The 27,237-nt window shown below is 39.9% G+C and overlaps 1 protein-coding gene across 5 annotated transcripts in view; it reads right to left on the reverse strand.

Moving 5' to 3' along the window:
- Positions 1-1,641: 1,641 nt before the first annotated feature.
- Positions 1,642-27,237, reverse strand: part of WT1 (WT1 transcription factor) — a 36,936-nt gene continuing 11,340 nt past the window's right edge. The window contains exons 4-12 of one of the 5 annotated variants that reach the window (XM_086613102.1): positions 26,461-26,538; positions 24,569-24,600; positions 20,763-20,768; positions 19,808-19,820; positions 16,912-17,014; positions 15,397-15,547; positions 6,909-6,998; positions 5,174-5,257; positions 1,642-1,763 (exon numbers count right to left, since the gene is read on the reverse strand). In XM_086613102.1, the coding sequence (XP_086469228.1) occupies positions 1,642-1,763; positions 5,174-5,257; positions 6,909-6,998; positions 15,397-15,547; positions 16,912-17,014; positions 19,808-19,820; positions 20,763-20,768; positions 24,569-24,600; positions 26,461-26,538 (679 nt within the window). Of the gene's footprint in view, positions 1,764-5,164; positions 5,258-6,908; positions 6,999-15,396; positions 15,548-16,911; positions 17,015-19,807; positions 19,821-20,762; positions 20,769-24,568; positions 24,601-26,460; positions 26,539-27,237 lie in introns of all 5 variants that reach the window. The other 4 variants (XM_086613101.1, XM_086613104.1, XM_086613103.1 and 1 more) reach the window with 4 other exon arrangements.

Raw genomic sequence — 27,237 nt, forward strand, 5'->3', positions numbered from 1 at the left:
TTTACTTAGAAGTCAGTCTACGACATCCTAATCTAAGAAGTTATCTGTGCTTATGGTTTCAGCGCAGTTCTACAGAAGGCCAGTACTGCTATTTATAAACTGGATTTTACTATTCTATGAAGTTCTTATACAAATCTCACAAGCAGAAAAAAAAGGAGTAGTTTGGTAAGAAGACGAACGATTGAAGCAACTGCTTTATAGCACAATATGAAACTTGACACTGTTTTCTGCTGCCAGTATGATTCCCAAGTGAGATGGATAAATTGTGGTCAAGACCTGGACAGGTTAACTAGTGGTCATCAGTGCTGGTGGTACCTTTATATACAAAAAACAAAAAAGGATACTATTGGACAGGGCATTTGAAATTTAATACCAGACATGAAACAAGACATCTGTTGGACTCTCATTTGTTTCTCTTTGAATGGGCTTTAATTGAAAGCTCAGTGAAAAATGCAGGTTACATTCTTAGTGTTATCAATAGTTTGTAACAGCAACAACATCAGAACAGTGATGCATCTAATATTTATACACTTTCTAATTTTAGATGTCTAAGAGCAATACATTATCAGATATATATACACACAATTTCAAGCAATTAAAAGTAAATAATAAACCCCTCCTCCCAAAACCCTGAAACAATATATTTCCTTACACTAATAATGTCTTTTTCACATATACTTGACAAAGAGTCTTTTTAAGTTACTTATCTTAAGAGTAATCTGTTAATGGAGATCCTGGACCAGCCCCATTAAAAGTTCTGTTTTAAGTTTATACAGCTTGCTAGCCACATAACCAGTGCGGCTTTACATTGTAAACAAATCCCAAATGTCTACAATGATTGGAATTAGTTTTGAGTAAAGGAGATCTATGCATCGCATGATAGAATAAATTTAAACCAATACATTAAGAAGAGAGAGAGAAAGGGAGTTATTTGACAAACAAAATGGGTTGGGGGGGGATCAGTTATGTGATTATTTAAAAAACAAGTTAACTTAATGGTAAGATTCTTGTTTTCTGTACAGAGAAGCTCTGGTTCATCTAGCTTTAGCTGCTCTAGAAATACGTCCTTTAAAAAAAGGTTTGATTTGTGAAATTCAAAAACAGAGCTCCCACTTTAAAAGCTTGCCCTTTGGCAATACAAGTACAAAGTTTACCAAAAGTATCTCAGGTGATTGTTCTGTCTCATTTTGTGAGGATCGCTGTACTAGTATTCGGAAACCTCAGCATATGCACAGGTGCAGTAAGCATAAAGCTTACCTTCAACAGGGAGGAACCGCCCTACCAGCTGCAGGAGTTAAAAAGGTACAACAATACATACCTAGAAAAGTTTTAGTGAAAATAAAATCAGAAAACTGGAGACAGATGTGGAAGGCAAGCACAGTTTATAGTAATCTTGAAACTGCAGCAATCTTGCTTACTTTTCAACAAAATTACAAATAAAAATCTCTTGAACCTATTGAATAGGAACTTGTGTAAGTCCAAATGGAAGACAAGGCTGAGCAGAATCCTACAGTTTAGTTAACTTGTGTCAAATGGGATGCGAAGACAGCTGCAGCTTTCTGACAGAGGTGATCGAAGATGGCTGATAAAGTTTCAGTAGCTCATAATGTCCCATCTGGTTAATTCACTTGTTTGAACTGTCTAAAGGGCCAACTGCAGTTTAGTCATGTTCCTCTGGTGCATGTTGTGATGACGAACTAATTCATCAGACCTGGCAAATTTTTTTTGACAGCTGGGCCACCGGCAACTGAAAGGCTTTTCACCTGTTGACAAAACACCCTGTTATTAACTGGGTATACAGCTCGCCTTAGACATTGCTATTTTTCTTTCTGCAGGGTGGTGAGGAGTTAGGCAGAGCCCGTGTCAGAAGGAAAGGCATCCCGGGCTGACCTGAGAGGGTGTGGGTGGGCCCTCAACTCCTGCTCACATCAGCACTCAGGGCTTTCTTACATCTCCCGCAGAGGATGTTTAACAACAGCCTTTTCCGATGACGTAAAATATTTTGCAGCAGTTCTTCACTCCTGAAGACAGGCCCTTACTGAACATCATGTTGCCATGTCTATGCTACTCTCGGCTCCCCAATAAACTAGTTTAAAAGTCACTCTGGCATTCGCACAAGCTTCAGTCACACCTCGGACTGTGGTGCAGACATACTGTTAGTCACTGTGAAAATTTTCAGTGACTATTTAGAGCTTGACCTCAAGTCAAGGAGAGTTTTTCCAGCTAGTTCAAGGAGTTTTGGCTGAATGTCTTTGAAACCAGTGAGTGTAAGTGAATATGGTAGAAGCAACAGAGTTCAGCATGAAGTCTGCTGAGCCAGACTGAAAGTTTTCCACTACTGTCTAAATAAAGCAGATTCACATCTATGGGAGATGTTAAAGGCTCAAAATATTCAGTATTTTTCTAACTTTCCCATGAGCTTGATATTCACTAAAAATGATCGCAAGCAAAGCACATCCAACTTTAACAAGAAATGCCATCATCTTTTTACAATTTAATCTGGTGTCTTGATTTCCTACAAGGTTTAAGTGGGCTGTTTCTGATGCCACAGGAATGCTGATGGAATGCTTTCATTAGCTCAGAGCAATGCCCGGTGACTCATGTTTCTGCTAGATTTGCATTTTTGGTTTTTTCTCCTTCAAAATAGATGCAATATTTTAAAGCAGGTTCAGTTCTGAGACTGGGCTCTTCAGCGCTGTCTACACACCTCGTACTCTCCAACTCAAGACACACTGGGATGGTACAAGTTCACCCAGCCACCTTCTCTTCTTTGCCTCACACTTTGTGCATTTCACAAACATCCAAATTCAGGCAAAAGGGGATCTGAGATTGGTATAAATGTATATTTCTCTTTGCAAAATCCCATGCAACATATATGGGGGACTGTTGTTTAAAATCTACTTTATCCACTTAATAGACATGCTGGCAAAAGCATCAACCATCTCACATGAGTGCATAAAACAGTATGGGATAGAATTGATCTGGTCAGAGCTACTGATAAAAATCACAGATTGTATAAAGTGGTCTTCTTTCATTTCAGCAGCGTTAGCAAAACGGTCCTGTGAACTGGTGCGACTTATCTATTATTGGCCAGTTTTTCATAGAACTACCGCAGTAAAAGCAGCACAGTTTTGCTGTTTCACAGTCAATTCTGGTTGTCCTCTCGCAACAGGAGGCAGCAATTCCTATTAATTTCATGCTGGGCACAAATTATTTTGTACAGCTTCACTGTACGGATATCAGAAATCACATTTCCATTGCTAAAAATGTACATAGGTGTATGGAGTTTTCTTTTGATTCATTTTTTTGCTTTCTACAGCAAAGATTGCTGTCACAGTAAAATTGCTTGTGGAGACAAAAAAACCTGAATTTGTAGCTGACTTAAAATTCGGATGGAATTAGATGGAAGTCACCTCTGCTTTGCTTCATCAAGATTTAATATGGAGCAAGTTAACTTGACCTAGGCATTTTGTTGCAAAATTTAGAGGGTACAAGAAAGAAGGACGAATAAAGCTACAGGGCAAGATGGAGATGAAAAATCCCCACCTACTCCCCACCTACCACTTGTGCTCATTCCCCTCAGGATATGTATATTTTACAGTCAAGGAAGCATGACGCATCCAAAACCGCCGACGGGAGCATCATCACAGCAGCACACAGCTGGGCTGCAGAGCTCGCAGAGAACCTGGGCCAGTGGCAGGCAGCAAGCCCACGCAGAGGTCTGTGCTATGAGGTTATCAATGCTCAAGTGAGGCTGCTTTCAGCAATGACTGCAGTGTGGGCTTGGATCGCATGGAACAAGGAAGAACTAGAACAGGGAGATGAGTTTCACTAGAAAAAAGAGAGCAAGCTCTTCACTGATGTAGCTAATCTGGGATAAAAATTACTAGACTCATGAAAGTCATGAATTAGCAGATCAGCTAGCAATGAAATGTGGTGGGGACTTGTCAGCATGGGACAACCGCTTGCCGCTTTGTCTCTACCAGAGCGTTACCTGTTGCTGACTAAGAAAATACCATCCTTCATGCAAATGCACACAGACCCAGGCCCTGCAGCCCAGCATGAGGCTATGGGGAGAACCCAGGAACACAGCCATGCTCTTTACCATTTGCAGATTGCAAGTGTAGATATGGCCATTACTTGAAGCATTTATTTGGCCGGTGCCACAGAAAATGCCATTATTCTCAGGTGAATCATTTCTCTTTTATTAAAATTTCTCTTTTATTTTTGGAAGTCTTAAATATGTGGTTTTATGGTCCAGAAGAGAAAAAAGAATCCTTAGCAGGGAGAAAAAGATTTTCAGGCTCCTTGTCCATCTGTACAGAGACTGAATTTAAGAGGTTAACGCCATCTAATAATGTGTCAAAGTGCTCAGTAAACAATTACTTGGTAAAAATACTGCATACATAGTGAAAGGAACAGAAAATGTCAGTTCATAGGAATAACTCTAAAACTTAAAACCAAAATACAGAGGTTGCAGCAGTTGCTTCTTAATGGTGTTTATACACATGTGAAGACAGAGTAGACTAAAACGGTCTCCTATTTTTTTCCCTGTATTTACATGAAATACTATTTTCATGTTTCTACAAAAAGGTCCTTGAATATTTGAGTAAGCTTTTACTTTAGTGGCTGTCAGTGTGAGTCTGCAAAAGGCACTCCTTTTATCTTCTGGAGAGATTACAGTACAAGCAGCAACAGCAAGAGCTTTGCCGTGCTATCCTGCATTAGGCTCAACTGACACTTAGGAGGAGCACGAGTAGGCAGGAATACTTTAGATTACAGACCTTCGGCTGAAGCTAGAATTAAAATTTCTATCTTGTGGGGTTTTTTCAGTAAAGGCAGTAGATCAACTTGACATTTGTGGGCTGAGACCATGATGTTCATTTTACAATAGCTGACAAAATATATTTTGCCAAGCCAAAACTTCTTTAAACATGAAGAAAGAAAGCGTAGTTCCCAAAATCACCTAAATCCCTCTGTGAAAAGTGACTATGACACTTGGGGAATGTAGTCACGCTGAAAAATCAGCACACTGAAATTCTTTATGTTGTTTTGAACATTTAACTTCTGGTTAAGAGACTTAAGTCTAATCATGTAATTAACAACAACATTGACTTAAACTTAAAAAATAAAGAAATATAAATGTGAAGAAAAGTTTACGCACTTGTTTTACCTGTATGAGTCCTGGTATGAGTCTTCAGATGATCAGATCTGGAGAACTTTCTCTGGCAGGTTTTACACTGAAAGGGCTTCACACCTGAAAAGACAAAAGAAGTCTATTCTTATATCCCAACAGCTTTTGGAAGGGTGAATAAAATCAGCTATTTCTGAATTTTCAAAAGCCTGGAGTTTTCTGTACTAGTTACTGTAACTGCTCCACCCAGCTTCATGCCTACACATGACAGAAAGTCATTAATCAGGCTACCATCCCTTCGTAACCTCCTCTTCTGATGTCTTCTGAAGCATCCAAACTGCACCATCATAAACACCCACTTACATCGTTGGACTAAGGAGGACCTGCAAACTTTGCTAAGGCTGATCCTGTGGCTTGGCACTATTAGCATCACATATGAGCAAATATAACATAAGAAGAATAGAGGTGCAGAGGTTTATTTTTATATACTCCCAATAGGCTTAACCTACTTTACATTTCTATTACTCACTTTACACACTACACATAAGTCTTAGGGACTGCTTAACACAGATATGTTCTAGCATGCAGTTGCTAAAAACGTATCATCCCACCAGCTTTCAGAGACACTTCCTACATCTCTCAATAACACCATCTAAGTGGGGTAGAACATCTTTAGCAAGAAAAATAGTAGGCAGAAATCCACCACAGAACAATGAGTAAACTAGTTGTCAGGCCACTCCCTGAGAGATAGGAGACTTAAACACAATTTCTTGCTGTGACTCTATCAGAGAAGCAGTCTGAAGCCCTTTCCCATGATCCATGCAGAGGGACCTCATGGTTCCACTCACAGTCAGAAGGCTGAGGTCATCACCATCTCCTCTTCTATGACTTTGAGAAGAGCAGCTGGCTCCCCTGTCAACCTAATCTAGACCTCCAAGAACTCCTGAAATGCTGAAATGGGCTCTCTTGACATTTCCAGAAAATGGTGTATGCACAGAAAACAACTTGCTGAATTTGGACTGAACTTACAAGTAGTTTTGACTGTCTCAGAACATTTCACCCAGTAAATGTTTCACTGAGACCCATCCATGACTGCTGCTGCCCTCTCTGCTGCATCTGAACTGCTCTACACTTTCCAGGCTCTTTTTGCAATCCAACCAACCAGATCTTTGACGTTTCTCTCCTTGCTGCTCCTAGAATCCTTCTTTAGTAGGCAGAATTCAAAAAAGGCTCAAACCTAAGCTTAAGTGGTTTGCTGAATTAGGGTCTTAAGCATTAAAACTGGTGTGGCTTTTACTTCTCCACTTCTGCTTTCCACGTACAAATGCACAGTAATTCCACCAGCCTTTCAGGTTATGCACAGGTAGCATTCACCTATTAGCACTGCCACACGAGCATCAGAATACCAATGGTAGCATTTATCAGGTTACTCATTGTCAATTTTTTCTTGCAGAACTCTTTGGTTTTAAAAAATAATATATTCCCTAATTTGGGGATGCAGTATAGAGCAAACAGTTTCATCAAGAAAGCTGTTTCAAAAAGATGGTGGCAGGATGAAAGGGTCACCTATACAACCACAGTAGGGCTGAAATGCCGACAAAAAAACTCAGCTACAGTCCTCTCCTAAAGCTAACTTCACAAATTTGGCACTACTGGTACTGTGCATAAGCAGATACAAAACCAGAAAAATAGAAGTTTAGAAGTATACTTTTTGGATCACAATTCACATATAAATATGAACTCTAATGAGTAGAGATGTTTGTTGTCAACAAACCTGTGTGTCGTCTTTGGTGCCGTTTGAGTTGGTCTGAACGAGAGAATCTTCGTTCACAGTCCTTAAAATCACACTGATAAGGTTTTTCACCTGTAAAGGACAACGGTTCATCAGAAAATGTGGCTAAAAGAGAGAACACATCGACTAGAACGGGAAGATCAAATAAGTTACACTAAAAGACTTAGACTTCTCTCCTCTCTAAAGGAGTCTAGTGGTACACCAGGACTCATTTGCTATAAAACCATACAACTGTGCTGCAATCAGTGGGGAAAGGCTGACATAATTCTACTGTATTGACACTGATACTGAATCTGCTCATTCTAAAAAAAAATTGCCCATTAGGTTAAAGCTACAAAAAAAAAAATCAGGTTGCATGACTTTTTTTTTATTGTTTTCTGCCAGAAAAGAACAGAAATCTCTTGGTTTACATTTCTCAAAAAAACATATTATGCCCTTTCCACCTGTTTCAATAATACATAGGTTGTACAAAGGAACAACTTGCGGTTTGCTCTAAATCAGGTTTGGAAAAAAACCTAAACCAATGACATCCATGTAGGTGGTGATTTTAACCACGTCAAATGAATTAAAAGTAACTGAGCAAAATTCAACCAAAGTACATATTCTTCCCCAAAACACAAATTATGTTTCTTCCATAAAGCACCATTAGACACTATTTCTTATGTAGCTGCACATCTCTTGCAGGCAAGCCTAAGAATTATTGCAAAGCTTCATATAAATATAAAATCTTTCTCCACCTCCGATACATTCAGCAGAGATCCTCAGGATGGGTTTTCTCTGGGATGAAAAGTGAGATTCTGACTTTTTAAAAAAATTAAAACCCTACGAGCTAGCGTCAACATCAAATGGTTTTCAATGCAAAGTACTTCACCAACCACTTAACATGCAAAAAGAAATGCCGCAATCGAGGAGCTTGAGGAACGAGGGAAAAATTTGCTGGTTTGTAGCATACCATAGAGTTGGTGAAATTTGGACAGAACAAAAAAAAATAATCCTTATGCTCTTACAGGAGGAGCTGTATGATCTTTCAGATCTAATTCACATCTAGTCCAGGGTCCCTTTGCACAACACTGGAATCCTGCAGAAGCTTCTGATATAGATTCATAGATTTCTAGGTTGGAAAAGACCTTAGAGATCATCGAGTCCAACCATCCCTAATCCCCATTAAACCATATCCTCAAGTAGATCATCCACCCTATTCTTAAACACATCCAGGGATGGGGACTCAACCACCTCCCTGGGCAGCTTATTCCAGTGGCTGACAACCCTTTCAGAGAAGAAATACTTCCTAACATCCAACCTGAATCTCCCCTGACTAAGCTTATGCCCATTTCCTCTTGTTCTATCACCCATCACTAACGTAAAGAGCCCTTCCCCTACCTCCCCACCATCTTTTCTCAAGTATTTATAGGCCGTAATCAGGTCTCCCCTCAGCCTCCTCTTCTCCAGGCTAAACAGCCCCAACTCCCTCAGCCGCTCCTCATAAGTTTTATTTTCCAGCCCCTTGACCAGTTTAGTCGCCCTTCTTTGGACCCACTCCTGGAGCTCAATATCTCTCTTAAAGCGAGGGGCCCAAAACTGGACACAATATTCCAGGTGCGGCCTCACCAATGCCGAGTACAGGGGCAGGATCACTTCCCTGCTCCTGCTGGTCACACTATTCTTGATACACGCAATTGATATAATTACATTTATACCTACACAAAGCCTGGTTACAGTGCCACAGCCCTGCACAGGGGCCTCAGCACAAGAAGTAATGAAACATCTCTCACAGCAAAGCTGGGAGGATCCTGAGTTTTATCTGGAAGGTACACACGAGACCAGCTGGGACCTGCTTTGTCTACTGTGGAAAACTGAGATGTAAAACAAAGGTCCAGCACGAAGGATCTAAAGAAAAAAATCAGCTGAAGTGGGCAGTGGGTTTAATTTCTGTGAGTCTTTTTTTAAACACATAGCACACTCATAAATCTTGATTGTAAGTGTCTGCATTTCAGTTATATTATGATGAGGAAAAGGTATTGGGGTTGCAATGGTATTCTGAGATACCAGCGCAAACTAGTTTAGTTTAAAGCAGAAGCTTTCTGATCTAGGTAACACCTTATAAGTAGCATATTAAGAAGAGCATTCCAAATTCATACTGGTATAGCTAAGATCAAAATTTTACAAAAGCAACTAAATCTGCAAGAACAAGCTAACTTCCCGTGACAGTCACCCAAAGGAGTTTACTGATTCTCAAACCTAGGTGTGGACAATTTCCATGTCTGCTGTGCTTAATTTATTAGCATAAGGGATTAAAGTTGCCACAGGTGTTTGAAATAGTTCCGTACACTTTGACCGCAAGGACTCCCTGGGGGGTGCCTGCTTTTCAGAAACCACTTACTTCCAAGGAATTCAGCCCTTTGGCAGATTTAAGAGGGGGAATGTCAGCAGAGCAGAATGCAGTGACAGGATGATTGTCTGCTAATTGCAATATAAACGCAGAAGATGGTTAAGGAGGTATTTGAATAAAACAGTATAGCGGATCTGATGGCATGCACTTCAAGGTATTTCTTTAAATAATTTGAAATATAATCTTGATTAAATTAAGGACAAATTTAACCAATGTATATATTAAAGGAATCAATCCAAGATGCTTACACAGAGATATGATGACACTGTGTAGAAAACAAAAAGTAAGCAAACAAAAGGAGGCACAATATTTTGAGAGAAATTCTGATTTCCCTTTCCTACATCTTCCACATCAGGTAGTGCCAAGCAAAATGCCTGTCGAAGCCAACTGTCACATACCTGTTAACTCCCACAAGTTTCATCAGAACAGAACAGAAATGTCCCGGATTAAAAAAAGTCTGTTAGTACCTCATTAAATGACTATACAGAGAGGGGTTACGGCAGTGTCTAGTTTCCCCAGGCCTATTAGAGCCTCTCCAGTAAAAAGCTAAAGTCTCTCAATGTATCAAAAATATCCCATAATGCTGTCAACTTCCTATGTAACCATATAAAATTTCAAAACAAAACAGGAGATGAAAATGAAGCTTCACCAGTCCTTCCACCTGCAACTCGGGGCTTCCATGATTATTCACATTTCATTACTGAAAGAGGGCACGCAAAAGAAAGGCTAAACTTGGTGCATAATGAAATAGTCAAGATGAGAGAGTATAGTGGGAATAGAAGTTCTTTAATATTTAGGAAAATATTTAGAAAAAATAAAGCTTAACAATCACAGAACAAGTGTGAATCAGCCCTTGCACATATCGCAGTAAATACTTCTAATAAAATAAACCTATTTGCTCAAAATAGTTCACTTAAACTAGAGGAAGCACGCACAATTTCTCTTTAGCAAATTCATTTGCCCAGACGCATGGGAAAACAGAAAATCCTATTGCAGTAGCAGTTGCAAAAAATATTCTTAATCATTGTATTTAATGAAGTAGCGTTCCAAGAGCAAAAGCGTCTCACTAACAAGCAAACATGAGGAGAAGAGACTGATTTTGAAACCAGAGTCTGCAAGTCTGAATGAGAATCTGAAGGCTTGTCTGTTCTCTCTTCACCAATTTAAAAGCCTTTTCTTGAATACTCACTTAATCAAATGAGCACAACCCCATAATCACAACTTTACTTCACTAATACAACATTTTTCTATTCAATGTAATTTGCTTTAGCAAACTTAGATAAAACATATGTTCCTTTATTTAGTGGGGAGCCTTTATAGGTAACATTTTCAGTCAACTTCACACTGTAGTCCAGGTGCGAGATGCCATTACTGTTTTGAAACTAATCTTGTATTTTAAATACATAAGTATTATTTTATGCCATAGAAATGAAAGCCTAAAAGCAGTCCATGTTGGGTCAGGCCAAAGGTCCACCCAGCCCAGCAGTCTCCCACCACAGCTCCCCAAAGATGCCTGCAGGAGAGCAGAAGATAGCAAGGATGCAGCAGTAATTTCCTTGGACACTCTCCTAATATCCAGCAGTTCGTGAGTTAGCAACTTCCTAAGCCAAAAGTGGCTTTCTAATCAACACTTGTTAATGGAGTTTCATTTTACCAATTTGTCCAGTTGTTTCTTGAACCCACGTAAGCTTTCAGCTTCCCCAGTATTCTGCAGAGTGGTATTCCACGGCTAAAGCATGAAGGTCAGTATTTCGAAACAACTAGTGAAAGAGTGCTCTCCTAGAAGTTACCACACTAGACTCTTAAGGGGAGAGCCTGTACAGTTCCCAGCTCTGGCACCACTACACCCATTTATCAATTTATCATCTCTGTATATAGAGAACATAGCTCTGTCTTTCAAAGGTGTTGTAATGATGAACTGCACTAATGACTGTAAAGCGTTCAGCAGCATGGTGGCACATGCCATAATAACAGGATATTTGCTTTTGTCAAAGCAAAGAAAGCATTGTTAGATGATTAGCATAAAAATCATTATGAGACAGCACTACTTACACCCCCCAGAGCCTCAGAAATTCATCTCCAAGAGCCAAGTCCCCTGTCACACAAAGGACAACATTCCTAATCTAGATTCTCGTACTTCACTGCAGAAGCTCATACCCTCAGTTGAACATATTTAGGCTGAAGAATATCCCTGGCAAACAGGCAGAGGACATTTTCTCTGCACAGATGCTCAGTTTTCCATTAGAATAAATCCAGTTTTTCCAATGTGTGGCACTGAACCCAAAGGGTCTCTGGCAATAATGCTGATGTTTCCACCATAAATGAAATTTATGGAGGTCTAGACATCAATTTGTTTCTGCAAAGAAATCTCTGAAGTCTGCCACAGGATGACAACTCACATTATTTGCTGTACTGTTGAAAAGTTATATGTATTTTTGCATTTCCTTTCAGAGGCCTATCTACTGCAGCAAAATACACCAAGATAAGAAGAAAGCTTTTTTGGCTGTACATGTTTCAATAAAGGCATTGTTAAGAGTGGATAAGCAGTCTTGGAGGATACAAAATGTCAACGTATTTTCAACTAAGGCTATGTTGAAACATTGGTAAAAAGTGATTACAGAATCCATCTTTGTGTTTCAGGGCCCTGCTTGATTTTGCAACACTGCAACTGGTGAAGAATGGAAGATTTGATGAGCCAGTCCTCTGTATCTATTATAGAAAGAAAAAAGATAATCAAGAGCCAACATTATTCTGCAAAGATACTATCTGCTGGTTTAATATTAGATATATGTAACAGTTTGTTTTCAAATCATGTGTTCATAACTTTAAAAAATTGACCTACCACTGCACTAAGAAAGGTGGAAGAGTTTCAAACCCATGAAAGAATCCAGAACTAGTTTACAGGAGGACTAGTAAAATTTTACATTGGCTGTAGAGAGGTGTACCAAACAAAAACAAATTATCCTCCACTTGAGCTGACATCTGACAGCTCCCCCGACTTTAGTCTAGCTCATCAGGATTCATCAAAACACTGAAGCAAAAGAAGAAGAGAAACATGCCTTTGTTTAGTAAGAATATGAGGTGTTATGCTTGCCAACTACTTTCTGTCTAATACGCTAATTCCACAAAGCCCAATTTCTGTATCTGTGATCTGTAGGTGCCATAACTGCTATCAACAAGACACACACATTCTTTACAGTGATGATTGATCCATCCATGGAGAAAACTGCTTTCCAAATTTTGCTTTTGACAATCAGCTTTTCCACAAGCAGGAGACACAAATCAGGGTTAGATAGACAGAGAAAGACATGAAGTTACAAAGGAGACTGGAAATGGATTTGCATCACAACAATCAGTTCAACTGCTCAGGACTCCTGAAGAGCATGAGACTCATGAAAAAGACCATTATGGCCACCAAGCTCAGACTCTCCACCATGCCAAGCAGCCAAGAAAACACTTTAACTCAGAAGTGTTCATAGGCTATCCACTCCAGATGCTCCCATATAATATAGTTCACCAAACACTCCCAAAAACTAGGACTAACAGATGACAGGAGACAAGAAATGAAGGGCATCATATTCTAAGCCTCTAGAGCAGCTGGGAATTCAGTTAAGTAAAATTTCCACACAATAATCATAGCAAATGGCTAGTACCCGTATAGCAGGCTGAAGACAAAAACCTGCCAGTCTGACAAAGGGGAGAACTCCCTTCTGATCCTAAAGCGGAATGCATCAGCCAGGCAAGTTAGCGAAGCAGCTCTCATACCAGCAGTGCACTATCCTTCCCTTCCTCTCTTTAGCTGCAACTGGCCTCCAAAGCTTACATGGTCTTATCAATGGCAACATTTATATCAGCAAATACAAGCTTTGGGAGTCAAGTTGGCCACTTATGGAAAGCAACTTGGAAAGGTTTGATAAAGTTCTAAGTTTTGATGTATCGTATCAAAATACAGGGGCAGAAACAGCTGGGCCCACCTGTACAGAAGAGGTGTTTGAAGAGAAAAAAAACATTCTTGCTTTATCCTGTTCCACTATAGTGGAAACCAAAGGAGGGGCACGTATGACCTCAAAAACAATAGTAGAAGTCTCTCTGGGGATGCTAGACAGCCATAGTCCTATCCTCTATGTCTTTTGGGGCTTTTGTGGCTCTACATGCCTAGATTATATGTGGTATAATTCTGAAAATCTTCTCCAGCTAAGGAAGAAAAAGGGACAGAAGCTGAAGTACTTGTGATGCATCCAGAAATAATATTGCAAAAGCCAAGCAACTGAATGAAATAAAATACAGGACCAGAACAAACAAATTACGACTGTCAAAAATACAGAGTAAATCAATTTAGGAATGAAATAAATAGTGATTACAAGAAAAATTCAGAACTGTTTAGACATACTTAAGAAAAATACTGCAGTCAAAGGACCCCAAAAGAACTCTAAATTATGTTTCCAATTTATTTACAGAAAACAGGATAGCACTTCTGTAGACCTCCATCTCTAAAGACTAAATTCCAGTTATAATCTAAATTATCTTGAATGTATAATCTGAGCATCACTGAAGATGTCTGCCTGAATATTTTGCGACTTGCCCATTCAGAAATCAAAAATGCTTTGTAATGTTGATTTCTTGTGGAGAAACCTTTTGGCTGCTGCAGCATCCTGTGAAAGTTCTTTCCCTATGCAGGCTAACTAAGAAACACCTGTAGCTCGTTACACTGGGAAAGTTGCCTTGAAACAGGTGCTGTAGCATTCAGCCAATCACTCTGGGAGATGGATGGTCAAGTGACCAATAGCCTTGACCCATCTAGCAAACCATGTGACTCCTGACTATTTAAGGCAGGGTGTTTACTCTTAAGGGTGAGGCATTTCCTCCTGAGCCTTGGAGGAGTGTGGGTCTTCCTTAGAGTAGAGCCTAAAGCCTTCGCATTAGAACATTGGTCTGCTTGGAGCTGCCTGAAGCCTTCCAGCTGCGACAAGAAAAAGGCCACTTTTTGATCAAAACTAAGCTTTTATATTTGGAAAGGTTGAGAAGATAGAGAAGGACATTTTTTCAGTCTAGCTGGCTGAATCTGGCAAATAAAAGGACTTGAATCAAGTGTTTCCCATGTGATGGTGAGCCAGCCAGGAGGTTTCTCCACAATTTCTCACCTGTAGGTATTTTATGCAATTAACTAATGTCACCACATGGCCTTCAAAAGGAAAAGTTTGCAACTATTTTTTATGAAATGTTAATCTGCTAGATCACAGCAGTATACACTGCCTTCCTATTGTCTGCTTTATCCCTTTGACCTTCCATTATATTCATGGTTAATTGAACATCCATATTTACAGATTTTATCCAGGGGTTTCTAGATTAGCACAGAAAGAACTGTCTAAATAAAAATATCATAGGCAATCAAAAAAATGCTTAAGGACCATATCTAAAGGTATATCATAATTTCACATGTCTAACAGTATAAATCTCCCAAAAGGGGCAATAATTCAGTTTACTCCTTGGCAAGGTGCAGCAGGGCATTTGATGTCCACGTTTTGAGATGTAACTTATATTGCCTGAATTGGTAAAGAGAATCCAGATCTTAGCCTTCAGGCTCAATTCCTCGTGGAAAGATCCCATAGCAAGGAAGCTCATTTGCTAATCCCTGCCTCCACCCCCAAGCAGAAAAGGCTTACACAGGAGGACAAGAGGATGCCAAATGTCTAGGTTCCTCTTGCAGAGGAAACTTATTAATAGTTAACAACAGTTAAGATTTGGAGCAAGTTTTGATGCTCCCGAATGAAAAAAAAAAAAAAAAAAAAAAGGAGATTCGCAGCCCTGAATGATGCCCTACGACATTAAGAGAGGGAGGGAGGTGATCTACTTGTTGCCAGCACTGCTCTGTATTTTTCTTCACTAGATTCATAGAGTCTTCTGCATCCAACAGAGGGATTGCCCAGATGACAGAGCACATACAAACTTCATCTGACAGATTCTCAGCTACCCCTGACCTGGCAGATGATTTCTTGCACCTTATACTCCTTTAAAATCACTCTACCCACTTTGCTGTCCCGTGCTGTGACGTGATTTACAGCGATCCATGCTGACACTTACCAGTGTGCTTTCTGCTGTGCATCTGTAAATGGGACAACTTAAAGTATCGCTTGTTACAGCCAGGGTACGCACACATGAAGGGACGTTTTTCATTTGTCTCACTTGCTGATCGGACAATAGTTGGAGCTACTCCTGGCACCCGCCGGACATCCTACAATGACAGAGATGTGCTGATGCAACGTGTATGTTCTCAAGCTTTTACTTAATATATTCAAAGACAAATAATCAGAGGCACTTCTCCAGGACAAAGAGATCTTAAATATATTATACTGCAAACAGGCAATTTTATTTTATTCTACATTAATGAAGTACAACCTTAGTATACCTTAATCTGTTCTTTACAGAGTATTAAAATCATTTGAAGGTGAAATACAGTGAATTCTACTTATTAAGTTCTCTCACCAATATTTATATGCAAGATTAAATGGGCCACATTCTAATCTCATGTATAATCACACAATCCTGGAAGAACACTCATTGACATATTAAATAGTTTTAGGCTTATACTAGTGTAAGAGATAAGAGCATGCACCAGAGCAGCATCCTCCTCTTTATTTTAAATACTCGTATGAAGTTAAAGGACAGGGAAATCAAAGTATTGGGTTAATACAAATTGGTAAAAAACAAAACAAGAAAGGTTGTCTAGGTGGAGCTGGTGAATAGTTCAGCTTTAATGCATTTTGGCCGCTGTCACAATGTTCCATCAAAGATGATGATCTCCTTCTGGGATAATTAACTTCCTTAAACAATGTCAACTCCTTACTTTTATTCACTCAACAAAAGCTGGCTCATGAGCCTATTTCTGAGAACTTGCCACTGAATAATGACTTGTTAAACTATACAGAAAAGGAAAAGGAGAAAAGATGCTATCTAAAAACATTGATATATGTTGACAACACAGAACAACACAGAAGAGACAAGTATTATGTAATGACTTTGCCATGCGTTTTCAGAAGGTGTATCTTTTACAGGGGTGTTTATTGATGATACGACTTTCAGAAAGGGAGGAAATTAACTCCCATGAATGGTAAGTTCCTTCCAAATATTCACTTATTACTTAGTCATTAGGAAACAATCACTTATTACATTTTGTTTTAAGAAAATATGTTTTAATTAGTAAAGTTTCAGAAATCTGTAAAAGCAAAATGTCATCTAACATTTTCTTACATATAGTTATCAGACAAAGTTCATTGTAACCACAGAAGCTCCACACAGCCAAAGTGACTGGGGCTAGAACTCGGACACTGGATCTTATCCTTTGACCCATCCTGAGAAGCTGGTAAGGAATATTGCCTCACAGACATATTTTAGAAGAAGAAATAAACAATTTAAAATGACTGTGTCAGAAAGAAATCTTATACTTCAATGGCTTCACAGAAGTCGAGACACTTACATAAAGCATTTCTTGATAACACAGGGAAACCACAAATCAAGGATGGATTTATAAATACCAGTGAAGTAGTAAATGAACATTATAAACAGGGAGCCCTGTGAAGAATACCCTACTATACTCACTTGTATGCCTCTAAAAACTCCATGGGTATGTATTCTGTATTGGGCCCCACAGCTGTATAACATGGGAGCACTATGGTTCTCATTTTCATATCCTGCTGTATGGCTGTAAATAAAGAGGGGAATAATGAAGAAATGAAATATTTTTCAGTACTCAGCTCCACGTGACAGGTTTCATTTCTTAAGTCAGTGACAACATATACGGAGTTGGCTTTAATAGCAAGGATATCCAAGTTCCAACAAAATTCATCAAAGGAAGCCTGCTCTGCCTTCATATGGATCTGCTCCTGCTGGCACAATGCACTGACTCCATACATACATCTATTAGTATCCATTAAGACAGTCCAGTAAAAAAAAAAAAAAAATTGTCATGATCTGAACTCTGATGTATTTACACGAAGATTTTAGGTAAGAGAAAAAAAATCCACATAGCAGCATAACCATGTCATGTGCACATGTACACGTTATTTATCAGTTAAATGTGGGCCGGCTATTGCTAATATCTTTTGGAATGAGCAAAATGCCTCGAGTTTCACATTAAGTGCAGTGGATTTTTGTCAGCACCTCATGACTCAGATATTACCAGATACTACCAAGAAAGTGATGACATTTATAAGAATAGCAGTCATGTACTCATAAACAGAGATTACAAATCAGTGTTCAAACTATTTATCCCACATATAAGCTTGCAGGATGCGCTACAAATTAACCCTTTATAAAAATAAAATAAAAACCCCAAACCAGTCTATCCCTACTACGTATAAATTTTCAAGATTCCTCATGCAGCAGCATCACAAAAACTTTAAAAATTAGTAACCTTTGTTGCGTTTTGGGGTGTCACAACATATGTTTTATCTACTCATTCTTCAAAATCCTATGTTCTCCTGTGCAGAATGTTAGGAACATTGCTATGTTTCCTTTTTGCAACCTTCTTAATGTTAAAATTATGTAAATAAATTTTAGTTTTTACTTTTAAATTAGGATGTTACATTAGTGTGTACATTGTCACATGTATTAATGCATATTGGCAACAGTAAGTGTTCATGTTTTACATTGCACTAGAAATTAGAAAGCTCAGAACAAAGCCCAAGGGCACACAGCTAGGGACAAAGACAGATACATAGGATGTTATCCCAGTCTTTGCCAAATGCTTGCAATAGCAATTTGAAGGGGTCCCTGAGGCCCAGACTCCCAGTTCACTGGTCTTTCCTTTCTCTTCACTCAGAGTTCATGCGCAGAGTAGAATTACAAGGAAGTTTTAAACCTCTTAAGTGATTCACAGAACAGCCAGTGGAACTGGAACGCGGGAGATGTCTAAATGGTTTGCGAACCTCGCAGAACAGGAGGGGAGCAGGGTTCGTGAACAGCTCTTACTGCAGAATGTGGGTCACATTCCTCATTATTCATTCCCTGTAGCGGCTTGCAGGCTGCCACCTGGCAGACGTGCTCCTTTAGATCAAGTCTTTTGCTGCTTAAAATACTAATTTCACATCCTGGCTCCACGTGGCTATTCAAATCAAAGGCTACACCTTTTAGGAAGGTATGCTCTGTTTACTTCAATTTTAAGTGACAAACAAGTGACCATAATGAAATAAGCTATAGGGTGGTGGCAAGAAAGTATCCCTGATCTGTAGTGTTATCTATAATAATAGGTAAAAGAAGATACCATTATCTGATGTAAATGGATTAAACTCATCACTAGATATGTAGATATGTATCATGTCCAACTAAATAGGGTCTCCTCTCTGCTCAGGGTCCAGATGCGGCCTTTTGTTCCCTAATGCAAGTAACAACTGATCATAAATGATCATTTTCTCAATTCACGTTCCCCACCAGCATCCAATTTTCCTGTCTATTGAGAGGCAGCAAGTCCACAGATGTTAATGAAAAAAAAAAAAAGTTTGAAAATCATCCAACCCATAGCGATACCCATGTTAATCACAAATTAAACACTGCATTTTAAAACAGAAATGAAATGAGAACTAACGTTTATAAGGAGAATCTTATAAATTCTGCAGTAGAAGCTATTCCTGATCTGTAACATAGCAGCAAATCAAGGGTTAATATGAACGTTTGCATTAGTCACCCTGAGTAACCAGTAACCTCTCATTCACGCCTGCGGTAGCAACCTCACACATTACAATAAACAAGAGACACAAAGTTAGATAAGAAGAATTCCCAGGACAGAAACTTTAGAAGGAGGAACAGGAATTCACAATATAAGCTTATACCATAAAACACAGCCTAACTTTCTCTCCAAATTCACATGGTTTTCATCTTTCATTGATGACCGTTTTTGTAAAGACCAGTCAGTTCTGAAATAATTCCTCCCAGGAAGAAGATGCAGAACAAAGGCCCTGTCTGTGCCCTCAAGAAAGGTTCTATGAAGGGGAGGTATCCTCCAGATGATCTCCATCTCGATTTTTATTGCACAGTTGAGAAGCCTTCCTCAACATTCAGCCTTTTTCCTATTTCCTCCCATTATTTCTAGTTATACTTCCCTAAAACTGTACATACAACTGCAAATCCTTGAAGACTAAAACCTGTTTTCAGAGAGTCTTGACCCATAATATACTAAGTAATGAATAGCCATCTACTTAACCAGCTCCCTAGGAGAGATGCTTTAATAAGCAGGAACCCTAGTTCTCAGTTTACATTGGGCACATTTCCATCAACACTGGCGGGTACTCAGCATGGTCATACGGATGATGATAGCAAAATGGATCACATGAGATTTCTTGGTTAAAATACTACTTATTCACTATGAAGCGCTATGAAATAATCTCACCTTCAGGAAAATAGAAATTAACAGGTGAAAGTTCTTTCCAGTCAGTGGAGAAACTGGAACACTGAAGGAGAAGTTTTCATAAACCGTCCCTATACCACTGCTCTCTTGAACTTCAACCTTCCCTCTGCATCAATAGTAATCTCACTGTAAAACGCAATTTTTTCTTCTTCCAGCCTCTTTACTCAATGCATCCATGATGTATGTCACAAAATGTACACCACAGATTGCACAGTTGGCTTATTTCATATTGCTGCAATTTCTATACTAAAATAAAAGCACTGATAGAAGAACCGATATAAATCTCCTAAATACATTACCAAAACCCAAACACCTGTTTTATTACGTAAAAGAGATAACGATCAGATGCAATCCCACAGACATGAGCAATACAAGTGACTGATGCATTTACACCTGCAGTACATTAACTAAATGGAAATCTTAAGAGGGTAGGAGATTTCTTAACTTTCATCTATTCTAGTCCGGCACCCTAGGTTTAACTAGGCAAAGAGACAATGCCTAATACACTTAGACCACCAAAGCCAGAAGTATAACAATGAAAAATTATCGTGATAGACTCTCAAGACTAGGTAACAGCCTAGATCTCCACCAAAGCACTGCACTGCGTTCACTGTACACCCTAGATCCACTAACAACACATGCATTATAAATTAAAAAGAAGACGCACTAGAGATTATAGTGCGCTGTTCAGATGAACAGTGACAATCCAGAGTAAGTAAACACTGGTGTTTCAGGAGAGACAGGCTTCTGGGACCAGGACCCACGTATTCTCTCCCAGTAGGATGGGCTGCTCAGGCAACACCATAGCAGCCTGGAGAACTGTCAGCACAGCCGCTCGCTGCCCTGCTGCAAGCGCACTCAGAGCACAGCTGAGAGCATGGCCAAAGCTCCTACGCTGCATCTTCCCCTGATCCAAGGGCTGAGCAGCCCCCAGGAGAAATTCAGGTAAGGCCATGGGGGATAATCAGGAGGTGAAGAGTTGAATTAACTGTAGAAGGGAAAAAAAAAAAAGCCCCAGTAAGACCTATAGTCAGGAGAGACACTAGACCTGTCCCTCCGTTAAGTCCTAAAAGGAGTCAAAACTACACAAGGCCAGATGCAGCCAAAGTGGCCTGCCAGGATCCAGCAGAAATTTTTGTTCAATCAAGGACTGAAGGATTTGGCCTCACAGTTCTGCCTTTGCTTGTAAATATACAACTCACTCTAACTTCAAGGGGAACTGCACAAAGGCAGAACTGGACTATAAATATTTTGAATTCGAGTTATTTGGTGAAAAAAGGACCCGGTATACTTTGTTTTCTGGTTCTAAGCAGCCAGAAACAGACCTGGAAACACTGCCATAAAATGTAGCTCTAGATAACCGGGAAACAAAGACTGATATTCATGCAACATAAAACGCTAAGCAAGCGCTATGTGTTGTAGAGTATTTAGAAGCGCTTGCACTTACTATTAGCCCAGCAAATCCTCAACACTTGGAGAGTAGCTCTTTTAAAATGATTAATCTCAAAGTTGTACAGATTGTACAAAGATTAATAAAAACGAAGGTTTTACAGATGAGAATGTGTGATGAAAAACAGAGCAGCTTTAGAGAGCTGTATCAATCTAAGTGGTTATAAAAAAACTCATAAAAGATGACATTCTAATCTGAATATTTTAAAAAATAATCAAGCTGCAATTTCTCTCTCACACCATTTTTACGTTGCTAAACTGAAATTGTCTGCCTAATGTATAAAGCAGTTACAACTTAATCTGAAGAGTTAAGCTTTTTATTATTATTTCATAAACCAAAAAAGGGAAGCTTTAGGGCATACTGAGGAGAGCTAGAAAATTTCAGATGAAACGTGAATACACATTGATTCATGAGATTCAGACTTGGAAGAATAAAAAAAGCCAGAAAGCGAGATTACATAAAACAGGCACCACATTAAGCCTCAATTTAATTGTGTTTCAATGCAGGAACAGGAATTTTAGGGTTTAGAAACAGAGCCAAAAATGAGGCAAAGTGAGGGTGTGGGCTAGTCCCGTTGATAACAGAACATAAAGGAAGAGAAGTAGAGTTAATTCCCTCTGCTAAAATATTTACCATCCTAGCACCCTGGGAAAAATATGTATGGAGACAGCAAAAAGTTTCTGATTAGTTATATAAAAGATCATGTTTCTGCCTGTTTTTTGTCTAATACTATTACGGAGTGTGGAGTACAAAGCTGCATTTTTATCTGCACTTTCTAAAGCAAAGGAATATTCAAAAATGTGATTTCACAGCTTACAGCCCTTCTGCCATCTTCAATGAGAAAACCATCTGGTTGAGGAAAGGAAGGCACTGGATTTTCAGGAGACCCTAGTTTCTCTGACTTCAATAGTCTTTGTTTGGATTTGGTTTTTTTACCATTGACCTGAGTGGAATAAGGATTTCACCCAACATTTCCCTTCAAAATGAGGCCCTCATCTATCAGTGGGAAAGGGGAAATTCAGTATTAGAGACAATAGCTCATTGGCCATTTCAAATTCATGTTGATCGCAGAACTGAACCCAAGTAGAAAGTTTTGCACCTCCAAATTTTACTAATATTATCACCATAGCTAAACAGAAAATCCTTTATGATTCACTCCTGGACAAAATAAGTTTCCACTGTCTTGTTTTCAAAGCAGTTTTAATAGTGTTTGACAGAGATCATACCAAAATTTCCTTCCAGTGAGCCTGAGCAAAGAGCAATATATACAAATGTCTGTGGAACATGCTGACTATTTAACACCCAAGCAAAACCAAATGGAAAACAAAAACAAAAACAAACAAACAAAAAAAAACCACACAAACAAAATTTGTCTGGTTATATACACAATTTCAGATGACTGTTGGAAATACAGATCAAAACCGTTTACTTGAGCAGCTGAAGAGACAACTATGCGATATTTCTGTTAAGTCTTGCTGTTGGATATGTGGCTACACTTCCTGTCTACTGTGTCATTTCATTTCCTGCATGGTATAAATTATTTCCATGTCACTTTTATACAGATCTCACCAAAATATCAAGGAGGGTTTTATAGTCATGAGGTCTACCTCTACAACATCACTATGAAAGGAAGCAGTATTTTCCAAAAGTGGACAAAAAAGGAAAGGAACACAAAAATATTAAGGACAGAAATCAAAGTGAAAGGTGTTCACTAATGTGGGACACCATTTTGAGATGTCTGAGACCTGCGTTCTCAGGGTAATAAGCAAAGGACCCATTGACTTTCCTGCAACAGCATAAATCTGATCTCAGCTGCTCCAAACAAAATACCACAAAATGAAGACTAAACCACCAGCAAACGCTCTGAAGAGATAAAATCCAGTCCCACAGTGATGTTCACTGCCTTAACCATGAAGTTTTCCTTTCAGATCCTTGAAATTGCCCATTTGTACAATGGCTTTCGCAGACGACAAGCCAGCCCTCCCTCTTATCTACTCGAAGGTCAGAAGGTGACAGAGAAGTCCCTGAACAAACAGACAACACATAATCAACACACTAGCTCACAAGGCATCAAATGTGGATTGTTCTTCCCTCACACAAGTTATAAGCACAACTTGAGCTCAGTCTTTGTCATTCAGAACCTAAGAGAAAATCTACAACACAGATTCAAGTCACTTGGACTATATGGTAGCAGTAGTGAGTTTTCTTTTGCAGAGGCAACTCCTTGCAGAGAGAAGCTTATTTTGGGCTGTCAGACTTCCTTTTGTTTTGCCAGCACGAAGAAACATCTAGAATTCAACTTTTAGTATCTACTCCATCTTCTGCAGTAGTCTGGCTGCAGCCTTTTCTATCTGCTTCCCCATTTACAGCTCTATCCCCTTCCCCTGCCAGTCTATCACGTTGTTGTACTCTGCCAGGAGACAACATCTCTGTTCACCCTATGTGTCTCTCTCCACCACTTAGCAATGAGTGTCCAGGCCCTCTATTCCATACCTTTTACTGCTCACCTCTGCTTGACACTCAGGCTATGCCTCCTGCAGTTCCTTAATGCTTACACCTACTGAAAACACTCGAAGACTACAAAACCCACTGAGACAAAGAAACTTCTTGCCCTCAGTTCCAATATCTGATGTTAAAATCTTTAGGAAGGAAAAACAATCAGGAAAGAAGCTCTAAGCAGATAAAACCATTAGATAGGTTAGCTGCCAAGCTCTTGCTCCTGATCACACATGAACAGGACTGTTCATAGGCTTGCAACTCAATTGGAATGATTTTCACAATGACTGAAAAGGACACAGCTTTGGCCATCTGACAGTATTCCTTGCGAAATTTCAAACTTTTAACCTGGAGTGAGGAGATTCTGGAGCTGATCAGTCAAATATTGGCAAGAATATAAACAGTTAAACCCAGGATGTTCTCAGATAAACTGCTAGATAGATTAAGCATAGAAGCTGATAGCTAACCCTACCTGAAATGCATGGCAACAGCCTCATTTCAGTATATTAAACTTAGCTGAACGTGAACCCACAAAGCAAGCTACTGAACTGGTCTACTGTCAAGTGTAAAGTGTATGACTCGTAAGTTTTATGTAACTGCAGAGTTCTCTAACTACTTGCAAAACTTACTGGTAATGTTTTCTTCCTTCTTAAAATGTGCAAAAGTCTTATCAAAGCCAGGAAGAAGTGCTGGGGAGAACTCAAGGCAAGCAGCTAAACAAGGACTGTCAGCATTGGACAGAATCTAGAAGTTCCATATTTCAACAGAAAGACTGATTCCAAAATTCTTAAATTACAACTACAAGATTGAGAAAAGCATCTGAAATACTAAACGCCTGGGAATCACTTATGAACAGTTCATATATTTTAAAGATGTAAATCTTGGGAAGAATACCTTATGTTCATGGCAACTGAGATTGGAGGTACTGTGTATTGTAACTCTCAGCCAGAAAAGACAGATAACTATTTTGGCTCATGTTACCCGTGATGAGGCTATGTCTAGCACTGATTTTCCACAGATTCTACAATCTTGGCCTATACCAAAACTTTCAGCTTTGTTTTACCATAGATCATTCATCTTGATTTCTCACCCCGCCTCCCCGCCCCCCCCCCCCAGCCTTTTCATGCATCCTAGGTCACATACTTCACACTGCTAACAGTCTGACTCCTGGACACATAAGAAGCCATTTATTTTGTTCAGTACTCCTTTAATATTTCTATTGTGTCTTTCTTTTTTTTTAACTGAGTTCCCCAAAGAATAACTTCTTCCTCGCTTTAAAAACTTGGACCTCAGTCAAGGTTGATGTGTTTCTCCATTTTGGAGGATATTTTCTTCAGGAGAGACAAAACAGTGTCTAATATTGCAATGACTGATCTTTAAAGGCTACAGTTTAAAGAGGAAATCAAAAACACTTACGGAAAATAAAAGTAGGAAATAACCTTTAAAAAGAGAGTATCAGCAGCAAAGACACTGAACTGTACACAACTGCAGGATTTGGGGATCTTCTTAACCTAGAATGTTCCTTGACAGATCTCTCTAGGCTCAACTCTCTAGTTCACTCTGATATAGATAGTTTACTATGCTACTATCTTCTCTCTCTAACCTTCAAACAGTTTTGTGAATGAGCTAGAAGCAGACCCATAATATTTGTTCCCTTATCACACTATAGCACTGTATACTAAGTCCATCCTGAACAAGGTTTTCACATTTATGGACAACTACATGAAAGCATAGATCTACACGGGCTTTTCTGGACTTCTGTTGTTTGCTTGAGACTGCAGACACTTAGACACTGAGAACATCTCAAAGCAAGGTGGTGATACCTGCCTTCAGCAGGGGACATTTCATAGCCAATTATCTATTCAGAGCAGAGCAGGCAATCTTTGCCTTTGTCTTGGCTGAGCTCAAAAGGTGCCTCTTTTGCTGCGATCACAGATGAAACGAGGTGAAGCTACGGCAGCGCACTAACCCAGTGGATGTCGGTCCTACCTCATGCTCCTCGGGGTGTGTTGGAGGACAACCAGCCCGGAGCAGGGCTACTGGAGGCACCGGGCACAGGCTCTGCACTGGCACCGAGGGCTTCGCGCCGCCTTGCCGACTCCTTCCGCCTTCCCTCGCCCAGCATCCCGTCCTCCCCGCCAGGACCGGGCTCGGGAAGAGCGGGAGGCCGGGTGCGGGCCGGCGGAGGCCCGGCGGGGGAGATGCGGGCGGGGGCCGAGAGCGCTGCCCCCCCCTGCGGCCGCCACCCCGGCGGGGCCCCGCGGCGCCTCGGGGCCTTCCTGCCCGCCCAGCGGCAGGAAGCCCCGCGGGGGAGGCGGGCCGGAGCCTCTTCCCGGCAGGTGGGAGGGCGACAATGGCCGGGAGGAAGGAAGCCGGGAGGCGGTAGGGCCGGGACACAGGACGCAAGGCTTGGCGAAGGGAGGGAAAGGGAAGAGGGATGGTAGGAAGGGGCGACAACTCGAGGCAAGAGCGCAGAGGGGCCGCAGCTGCCCCGCCGGGACCGGCTCGGGCCGGGAGGGGGTCCCCGGCGGGGCCGGGACCGGCGGAGCCCCGCTGCCGCCGGAGAACATCGCCTTTTAAGTACCTGCGACTCAATAGGCGTGAACCAACCAGCACCTTAACTCTTAGGTTATTACAGGTATTTTTAAAAACACCGTAGGCTACAGCCAGACGATAAGCCACTGTCGGAACTGTTGGTTTGTGGGGTTTTTTTTTGTGCTAGTGAGGCGGCTTCAAGTCGTAAAGCACAGGATAAAGTTAGCTCGGTAATAGGGCGAAAGATTAGAAAAAAGCACCTTACCCCTTCAGCGTGGATCCCAAGTTCATTTGATTCCATGTCATGCATTCAAGCTGTGAGGTCATTTGGTATAAATTGTCGCTGTTGTGAAAATATGGACAATTAGAACTAAAATTACAGCGATCAAATTAAAACATATACTTCAAGATAGCAACATTTTCTGTGTTATTGTTTTTAAATATTTAACAGTAGAAATTGAATTTATTTGACATCATTCATTTTATGGATGTATTATGAATTAAAAGAGAAAGAGAAAATAAAGGAAAAGAAAAGAAAAAAGGAGAAGAGAAGAGAAGAGAAGAGAAGAGAAGAGAAGAGAAGAGAAGAGAAGAGAAGAGAAGAGAAGAGAAGAGAAGAGAAGAGAAGAGAAGAGAAGAGAAGAGAAGAGAAGAGAAGAGAAGAGAAGAGAAGAGAAAGAAAGAAAGGAAAAGAAAAGAAAAGAAAAGAAAAGAAAAGAAAAGAAAAGAAAAGAAAAGAAAAGAAAAGAAAAGAAAGAAAAGAAAAGAAAAGAAAAACTATGGATTGAAAAGTCTATTTGAATCTGCAAGCCTGTAAATTTGTAAATAGCTGGAAGCGGAGAGTCCAAACTTTTTCCTTACAGAAAATAATATCCAATATCGACACATTGAAATGAACGAAACGAATATGGGCAGCCTGGAGGGCTAACGAAGGAGATTATTTGTTTTCAAAAGGCAAATCTGTTAACTGTTTTAACCAGGAGTGTGAGAGACCACGTGGTTAATGGAGTGAAGCAGCTATCGTGACTCATGATGGATGTTC

Source organism: Tauraco erythrolophus, chromosome 6, assembly GCF_009769465.1.
Source record: "Tauraco erythrolophus isolate bTauEry1 chromosome 6, bTauEry1.pri, whole genome shotgun sequence".
Lineage (NCBI taxonomy): Eukaryota > Metazoa > Chordata > Aves > Musophagiformes > Musophagidae > Tauraco > Tauraco erythrolophus.